Here is a 10,033-nt window from a genome sequence, read left to right as displayed (position 1 = left end):
CCCTATAAATCACTTACATCAATCTCTAATCTTTTTGAAACACTTAAACTGAGTATGCTGCATTGAAACCGACTCGATTTTTGTTGTTGTTGTCGTTGTTGTTTTTAACAGAGTGAGAACAGCAAAAAACAATAGCAGAAGAGATGTTTGTTTTCATGCTGAAGAGTGAGAGAATGATCAGCTTTGAAAGGAAAAAGGAAACGCAACAGAGATAACGAAATAATAAAATGCCTAGAGAAAGGAAGGAAATTTCATTAACACTTTACAGTCAGCATATAGTGTGATTTTTTAAATATCGAGAATTCCATGAAGGGCACTGAAGTGTTAACCCATTTACACTTCCCCACCCCGGGAGATAGCCGTTGTGGTTGATCAGCTTGTAGCGGGGCAGCACAATAGACAAAAGATAGATTATGGTTAGTTTTGAAATAACAGAGATACCAACAGCGCCCTGATTAGTCAAAAACCTATCGTTAATTGCACTGGTAAACCCAAAGAAAATTTAAACATTTTGATTTTATTTCTTAAAAGCAATAGACCGCACTTTCGTCGGTTTGCCAACGTAACAACCCACCTGGGCCGTCTATTGCTTAGATAACAGAATGTGCAAGCTCAAGAAAAAAAAAACACGAGAAAAGAGACCATTGTTCTGGCTTGCATGTTATGTCTGATGCCAACTACCTCCTACTTCTTAGCAAAGAAGCACTATTTTACAGAACTTTATCCATACTATTGATCACAAAGAGAAGAAATTTTCTTAATTTAGACTGCGCGGGAATCCTGCTGCGATTTTATGCCACCAGCTGTTGCCAATTGATTTACCACCGCACAGCATTTCTGCACAACTACATAAATTTGCTTTATCATGTAATCTACGGTGTTATACAAGGATTTCCAGCCCTAAGAAAAATAAAATATTTTTACACGTGTGTTTGATATCGCCAATCAGCTGCTGACAGGTCACTCGCCTTTCGCGCCACTTGGTCAGGTTGATGAATGAACAGCAAAGCCTTCACCACTCTCAATCCGTGGATGTTTGTCGGAATTTTCTCGAAAAAGTATCACGGCTGCTAAAACATTGAGAAATTCGTATCGCTTACCGACAGTGACGTTCAAACTTTCCTAGAAGGGGAAAACCAAATTACGAAGAGAAAAACCGAAAGTTACGTATTCAGTGACTTTGATAATAGTATTTCTCGCGGCTGAGAACGACCATTTGCCATAGGCCACTTTTGGCTCTGTACCTGAAACATTTCTTCTGTCGCAAAGGACTAAGTCAGTAACTGAGAATTTTGTATAATTAAAATTAAGCTCATTTTTTTTGTTTTGCAAGGCACTTTACAATTTTAGTGGGATTGTCAATCCTTTTATTTTCTTTCGTTAATAAAATCGACTTTTCTTGTCAGTGAAGGGCTATCGCGTTTATATGATAAACAAAATACTACATGGTTGCTTGTAGATATGGAATTTCTCGTGATCAACTCGACATCTCACTCGTTCGCTGCGCTCACTCGTGAGCTATCGTGTTGAACACTCGAAGAGAAATTCCATATGTACGCGCGCCCATGTATTATTCTCTATATCTTTGCTACTGAATGTTTTTGAAACGAAAATCACACTGAACTTGGTTGATCTTAAACCTTCGACGAATTTTCACTATGCCCAGACCTTTTTCAAAGTTTGTTATTGCGCTATCCGTCGATCTGAATTTGTAGAGGAAATATCTCATTTGACAGTTACACCGAGAGGTTTGAATGGTATTGCCATTGCAAAGGTTATGTCGATGTTGTTTTTGAAAGCATTTATCATAACATTTTAACACCACCTGTGTATATTTTTGAGGTCTAAGATTCGTTCAAAAAAATATTTGTGACCGACCTAAATTGGATTGAAGGAAATAAACTTCCGCTGGACGCAGTCTTGGTTGTGTAATTCACAGGATGTTGCATGAGTGGTAGGCATTTAACACGTTCCTTCGAATCTGTCAACGGTGTACGTTTCCGAAGAAATCAATTCATCTTTGATTCATCACACGTTATCAAAAACATAGTTAGATTAATCGATTCGCGAGTCTCAGTGGCGAGCCTTTGCTCAGCAACTTTACCTATTATTGACTATTAAACAGCAACTTTAATTAACAAATTTTGGTCGTCAAGCTCAGTAGAGGGCCGAAAGATTTCACGGCCTAATGAAAAATTAATAACCATTTGAATAGAAACCTTCGAAGGTGTTTATTTTTACACTTTGCCGCTTTCAACCTTTGCCTACAATGGCAGACGAATTGTTTCGCGAAAAAGAAATTAGTGGACTGTCAGCGTGACAAGATTCCTCCATTGTGTACACTATATTTCCATGACAATTGATATTTGAACTCGACGTTGTGATTGGCGGTAAGACAATATGTTATTCAAGTGCTTTTGGCGCCCTGAAGTCCCTTGACTGACACTGTAATCCGTACTGTTGATGAAAAGAGAAACCTGTCAAGATCAATCAGACATGCTTCGGTGAGCACCATTTGAACTTCCTTGGGAGGGGAGCCAAAAAAATTTTGATTTCGTTTACAGCTAAGAAGAATAGGCCTTAAACCGCCAAATAAATACATAGTTTAGTCAATTTAACTTCAATCACTTTAGTTAATCGCGTTCTCTTATTGAGATAGAGCTGTAGAGCGCGTAATTTGAAGCGCGCGGAAATTTACTCCTTTCGTTATCCTAGTGTGTATCTCATTATCGGCTCATTTGACGTCACAAAGCGCAAGCGCACTATGGAGCTTTTTGACAACTGATTGAGTAGCGAAAGTCACGCCTCCCTTTCCCTGCTTCAAAAAAAACTACGACCCACTGAATCCCATGCGAGTTTTTCGGTCGCATTGACAAACAAGCGTTAATCTGCCCTCTGGCAGAGCAAAGAAGTAAATTCTACACCGCGATTCACGTTTGAAGTGAAAAGCGAAGCCTGACCTTTAACGTGCGATCGCAAAAGTCTGAGGAAGCGAAAGATGTCGTTGAGCGAAGTAATGCTGAAAACTCTCATTCCAAGTAACTTCTTGGATTCGGATGATGAGGAGATAAAGTCGTTAACTTGCCCTCAAGAGACAGACGATTTGCAAAGGAGCGAATTTCATATGTTCAATGACTACTTTGGTTTGAGCAACTTGGTTCAAAGAGTGAGACAAGCGAACAATCACGATTTTGACTATTTAACGAGTGAAAATTTTGGAGTCAGCAAATTGGCGCCACGACGTGACCGATTTGACAGCATCGATTCGGAAAATTCATCGTCAGGTAGCTGTGATTCTTTTACGGATCACTTTGGAGATGGGCCTTTCCAGCCTTTCAACTCATCATCGCTCTTGCATAGTGCAACTTCTAAACGGAAAGAAGCCGTTTTGCCGCCAAGCCGAAGGATTAAGCCGTCCACCAGAGTTCCCGCTCCTATCCCAAATCGACAGAATGTGTGCGTGTTTTGCAGAAACAACGGAGAGAGCGAGGAGGTCTACTCTTCTCATCAGTTAAAGGGTCCAGACGGAAAGACGACATGTCCTATTTTGAGAGCATATACCTGTCCAATTTGCAAAGCAAGCGGCGATGAGTCGCACACCATCAAGTACTGTCCGCAGAACCAGCAAGCGCAAGCCAATGGCGGTCAACTGCCCAAGGTGCCCAGGAATCGTGTTCTCCCCAAAAGGAGTCGCTAAACTTTTCCTTCAGATTCTAAAGTAAGACTAAGAGTGAAATCATTATGTAAAGATTTTTTTCAAGGGAAATTTAGAGTTTATATGCCGATTTTAAATTTATATTCGGGTTGTTGTGTTATTTGTTTACAATATGGTCGCTTACTATTTCCAAGACAGCGTGAACTGCGTAAAGATCGCGGCGAACTAAATTATTATTCCGTTTATATAATAAAACCCACAATTGACGGTGCAGATTGCTGCCATTCGTATCATTAAGGCTCTTTTCATCTAAGGTGTGTTCGTATTGATGATATTCATTTTCTTTCGCTTTCGACTCCTCCAAATTCTTTGCGAATAAGGCTTCCCATGTTGCGTTAAGTATTATGAAGCGATCTGCATTTAGGAAGAAATTTTCATGGAGATCACTGTTAAATTTTAGTATTTACTTCCCATAGAGGATGTTGTGTAAATGTTGCGGAAATCACAGTATTTCCCTTTAAAGAGGTTCAACTTTCTTAGTTAGAGGTTAACTTATCGAATATGTATCTATGTAAAATTTTCGAATTGTAGCAGAACCCAATATTGAATTTTCACCCTGTAAGTGTAAAGTATTTTAATAAGAAAGTGTTGATTATGAATTTGGCTCAGAAATGGAGAGATTATGATTAATAATGGCTTTTATAATTCCCAATTCTCTAAGGGAGGTTTTTCAATAATTCGATATTTACGATGTAGAAATTTACTACTTTGAAAGTAGGTTTAATACTACCCTGTTGTAGAGGTGGATTTTTGAATGAATTTTATTCTAATTTTAACAGCTGTGTTCTAAATAATGGCTGCAAATGATGAAATGAAAAAAATCAAGGTTTACGAAATGTTTTTTAATATTAAAACCGACATTCGTTATTCTAACATTAGAAAGTTTTGAGTACGATTTGTATTTATATATATTAAACGTAATTCTAATATCAGAGGAGAAATTTTGTATGGCTTATTGAAAGGAGAAGGAAGATAAAAACCTCGTTTTGCAATTTCTACTCATGAGTATGTGTTGTGTTGCTCGGCGTGCGTGTAAAATGACCTTGCTTTCAAATTCCTCAGTCACTAAGGTTCCGTGTGTTTGGCGCGCTTTCTGCTTTACTGCTCTGATGAATTTGCTGTATTTTTAGTCAATTAACACTTCTCTGGAGTCTTCTAAAGTGATTTCAATCGAGATCGATCGTAATTTATCAGAAGGAAAGCGGTATGACTAAGAGAAAGCGATAATATGGCGCTATCATGGTTCAGTGTAAGCGGAATTTTTTTGGAGGTCAAAGTAAACAAACCATGTGCTTTCGACTCGCCGAGTAAAAAGCACAGCCGTTTATATTTTTGCACCAACAATCAAGCGTGCAGTGATTGGGCAGGGATCAAAGACATTCACAGGGGTTCTTTTAATTTTTATGCTCTATTCTCAAACGGGTACGTATCCTTTGAAGACTACCGAAAGGTTTCTTTTGAAACCATGCTCAAATCTCTTTGTTGTCTTTGTTTGCGTCACTTAGAAGAGCAGCTGGCCTTTCAAAGCGAGTTTACTTTTCAGGAAATTTTTGCACCGCATTTGTGACCGAGTAGTGGCGAAGAAATAAGCGTATTCGATGAAACGAGAAAGTAATTACTAATCCTAGAGGTCCGTTTTGCCTCTTTCTTTATAAACTGCTGTGAATCATACCGAGCAAAGCAAAATTACGACAAAGGACTACTTGAGATTTTCATTGAACAGACAACGCTCGCAGTATGCAAATCACAGCTAACATTAATTCAGAAAGTCACCGACTGTCAAAAGCCTTTGATAAAGAGGAAATTACCAGTAATCAAGCTCGTAAACAGAAATGCAATTACAGAGAAGAACAATTGATACACGCTTAGACTGTGAAAGCCGCAAGCACATCCGCGATTGTAATGCAAATCTTGTTAATTGTGGTCTCTGTTTCACCATGTTATTGAGTATTTGGTGAAAAGAAAACGTGCTGCCGACTCGATTTCGAAACTTGCAAGAGTGTCCCGTTTAGTCACTCGCACGCTGTATTATTCAAGTGTGTGGCAGCGGCACGCGGCTCGCCGGGGCGGAAAAACCGGTTTCCTTTCAATTTTTCAGTGTTAGGGAGAGTCACAAAAGGGAAGAAAGATTTAATTAGTCCCTCTGTGTTAATGTTTCGATATTTTGCCTATGGTTTTTTTGATCTTGAAAATGTAAGGGTTTTGCGAGATGAAAAGCTTCAGAGACGCGAAACCAGAGTATAGGCGTCTGTAATCTCGCGCCAAATTTGACAAGTGAGCTGTCAGAGGTGAACAATAGACACGGACTAGACGCGATAATTGATGAGGGTCGTGTAGTGTTTCTGATCAACCTAATTCTGTTCCTTTCACACTAAAGAACTTTCTTTACGATGCGCTTCGTTCCACGATCTTCCTCAAAACTTGAAAATATTGTTATGTTGTCCCCTGGAAACTTTTGCTGATGTCCAATGCGAGCGTGACTTCACGAAGGTTATTATCACCGCATGAAGCGGTTGTATTTTTGGCTGACCATTTTCTTTTGATACACCTTGGATTTTACAGGCCCAAGACACCTGGCGATATTGTAAACGGGTTTAATCGTGGCTAAATGCGGTTTCTGACTGGAAAGCAATTCAAAACACGACACTGCATGAAGTGAAAGTAATGAAAACAACTTTATTACGGGAATCCCCCCAAAACAGAAACGATTTGATCAGTGATCAGAAGCCCGGCTTATTTGTATTATTATATCACCATAACTTACAGAAAATCACCTGTGACAAGTGAGAAAATATCGCCAAAACATCTCCAAATTTTGAGTTCCTTTAAATCTTTATTTGTCCTCTTGAAACCTCGAACTTAAGTTAGTTACTCACACGTTGGTAGTTCACTTATAACATAACTATATTAGTGAGATTGTTTTGTGTATATTAAATAACATACCATCCGGAAACCCAGAACATTTTTTAGGAGAACGCACGAGTTTCCTTCAAATAGTGATCAGTCACACCACAGATCATTGTCACTCCTAGGTGCCATATGCAGATGCTGATTTTTAAGTAAGCACAAAAAAATGACAGAAAGTTGTATTGATTGCTGTTAATAGTATAAAAATCATCACATTGAATTCTTTTTGACAAGATATATGCGAGATCTGTGCTCATGCTGTTTGTTAAACACATCCGAGCCCCCCTCCCCTCCCCCATCATCACCACCACCACCACCAACTCTAACTCCTGCTCCTCCGGCTTCCAGAAAGGAAAATGGAGAACAACCGCAGAGTATTCTCGCATTTTCGAAAATTTTTTTCAGCAATTTCAAAATTCACGGTACAGGTCGAGTTAAAACAGCGATTTGTCATCAACATCTGCGTTTATCGCTAGAAAATGCAGAATTTTAAGGAAGTCTTGTTCTAAGCGTGATAAAAATATATCGTCTATTTGAATAGCAATTATGCTAAAATACTAGAAATCGTTACCTCTTTAATATGCAAAAAATGAGCAACATGATCCTAACAAATTGACAGGTTGATCTAAAGTCTTGTTCACTGGAATCTTCAGTCCCTTAATTCGTGTTTAGTGAGAGTTGGACAACATCAAACGGTTACGAAATATTTACATTCCTCAAGAAATCAAACACATCGGGTAAGGACTGTATAATTAATTTCACACCCATCAGAGAGAAACTGAGAACAGACTGAACTTATCTAAGGGACATAATTGACAAACTGACCTAAGGCCTGAGACGTGACTAGATTTGGAAATCAAAACTGATAAGAATCGTTCTCCAGACCTAAACCAACCTTTTAAGTTACAGGTTTTAATCTCTCTGTAAAAAACTACAAAACTTTTGCTACTCAGCGAAAAGGGAAGCCATCACAATTCTAACGAGTTGTCAATCAAAGTCACCAAATTACTTAGTTTGTGCGAAAAATCCAAATCCTTCTTTTGTGGTAGGATTTCTAATCACGTCCATTATACAACTGTTTGCGACACTAAATAAACAGAGATAACCCACCCCTTGCGATCACAGGTTGGTGAATTGTGATTAACATCTGCTCACCTTAAGCGTCAAACAAAAAGAAAGTTGTCAAAATTGGCGCTATTTTAAGAGTGCCAATGGCTGATGACGTATCGTCCTTTGAACTGTGCCAAATCAATCCCCTTAAATGTTATCAAGAACAATTTTAAATATATAAATTGTTGAGTAGATCTGGTGATCCCAGTTTTGAAGCGGGTATCGTGAATTTTGCTCTCCGCGGGGTTCATTTGTGCCCTTGGCAGACTCCATGTTTGCATTTGATCTCGCAAACTCGAGAGTTGGATTCAGAAGAATGTAAACACAAGTTCACTATTTACATGCGCTCACAAACATCATTGCCTCTTGCGTAATGTGACTAAAGGTTTCCCTGTCATTCAAAGTGAAATTTCCCAAGAAAAATTCCTAAAAACCTATTAAAATGATACAGATTTACTGATCTTAAAGATCTTAACTAGCGTTCAGATTTCAAGCAGGAATAAAGATTTTGAGACCACTTTTTTTTTTCATGCGGACGTCCGCCACAAATGTTCAAGTGGGACTCGAAGTGAAATCAACGTCTCAGGTAACAGATGAATGAAGTATGCTACATCAGAGCCAACAAGGTCCTATAGATCTGAAAAATGTTAAGGGGTAGGTGGAGAAAAATTGGCGTTCATCGATAACATGAATTTAGAATTCTGTTTGGAATCTACAAAAGGTTCAATGAAGGAAACATCAAAGTCAGATTCTGTAGTTTGTCTTCGTTTTTTCCCGTTTCCGTGGCCTTTCGCACCGGATTTGGGGGTCCGATAACGATTCTTTTCAAGGAAGGGCGCGACATCCTCTAAACACATTAGTGCAATTTTTTTCAACGCCTTCGGCCAATCGACCGCAGACGATCGATCCCCTCTTGACAACAAAAATATCTTTCGGTTGTGCTTGGTGTAGAGCAGAAACCGACATCCCATCAAGCATCTGGCAAACAACCAAACATCAATTTTAAGCCTTTCATTATTCAAATTTGTTGTTTAATAAATTTACGTTTTGAAGTAAAAATAATTAAAAAAGCTAAGATAATTGTTTTGAACGTTTAGTTTAAGTGTTCTTTGCTCAAAATCACCATTTAAATAAATTTCTTAATATTTTTCAAATGTCCAGCTTAAGCGTGGCGAAGGAACGAATCCAATTCCACTTCAGACCGAAAGAAATCTCCTGATAAAAATACGACTCAGATTTCATCTGAGCCAGACTAAAACGCTGGGACAGCACCAGCTGCCAGTTCTGTCTTTTCCCCGTTCTTGTTCTCGGATTTTTTTCCTGCAAGTAAGTGAACACCGATGTAAATAAGGCCTTCAAATCTTCTGTAGGAATGAACAATCTCGGTTTCTACACAAGAGAAAAAATAGTCATCACAGTATCTAAGGCAAAGGATGGGGTGAGGGAGTGGGGGGGGGGTGGTCATTGTCATATACTGGATTACGTCTTCAAATATCTAAATTGGTGAAAGGGTGAGTTACTAATGAAGGGAAAAATGGTCAACGTGGTTGATTCCGGAGAAAAAAAAATACGTGTTAGAATCTTGGCCGAGGTGATTGCGTCGTGTTATTAGGTAAGACCCTTTTATCTTAAAGAGCCTCACTCCAACCAGAAGATCTGCAAACTTTGAGGGATATGGATGATGGGCTAAAGGTCTAAAGTGGACCAGCATCTCATCAGGGGGGAGGAGGAGGGGGGAAAGGAAGAGAAGTACCAAACCGAGGTACTCTCTTCACAGGCCACTTAGCTCGTGAACAACAAATTAACGTTTCTACATTTGGATCAACCGCCATGACAACTATCAACAACTCAAAAACACTGCAGTGATCAATTTCACACGGAACATTGAGTTCCCCTGTTTACATGGATTACGTTCTAAATTTCCGATACGTGTTGCCCCCGCAGTCAGCACCAGGCACAAAAACAATTGAGATCAACAGGAAGGGGGCAGATAGCATATTAGACGTTTCTAATATCTGCTTACGCTTATAATTAAAGCCATTAATAGTCTGAAATGATCTCGAAGATGTATTTGTCAGGATGAATTGTTGACTTGTTCTCCCGCTACGTGTCGCTGAACTTCAGCACCCGGAAAGTCCAAAGTCCTTGTACTGGTTTAAAAATAACAGCAAAGAGAAAGCCTTGCAGAAGGAAAATAAATATAGCACAACAGTGATCATTCACTGATTCGACTTTCGAGTGTTGCGCAAACCCGAAGTTTCGTTTCCAACTGACAGAAGAAGCACTAACTAACACTTGAAC

General features: G+C 39.0%; 1 protein-coding gene across 1 annotated transcript; it reads left to right on the top strand.

Annotated features, from left to right (window-relative positions):
• Positions 1-2,829: 2,829 nt before the first annotated feature.
• Positions 2,830-4,713, top strand: LOC131786287 (nanos homolog 1). Its single transcript, XM_059103322.2, has one exon. The coding sequence runs from the start codon at positions 2,999-3,001 to the stop codon at positions 3,695-3,697; it is 699 nt and encodes a 232-aa protein (XP_058959305.1). The 5' UTR covers positions 2,830-2,998; the 3' UTR covers positions 3,698-4,713.
• The last annotated feature ends 5,320 nt before the right edge of the window (positions 4,714-10,033 follow it).

The sequence above is a fragment of the Pocillopora verrucosa genome, chromosome 1 (assembly GCF_036669915.1).
Source record: "Pocillopora verrucosa isolate sample1 chromosome 1, ASM3666991v2, whole genome shotgun sequence".
Classification (NCBI taxonomy): Eukaryota; Metazoa; Cnidaria; class Anthozoa; order Scleractinia; family Pocilloporidae; genus Pocillopora; species Pocillopora verrucosa.
The sequence above is the reverse complement of the archived record's forward strand: the minus strand, read 5'-3'. Positions and strand labels throughout refer to the sequence as shown.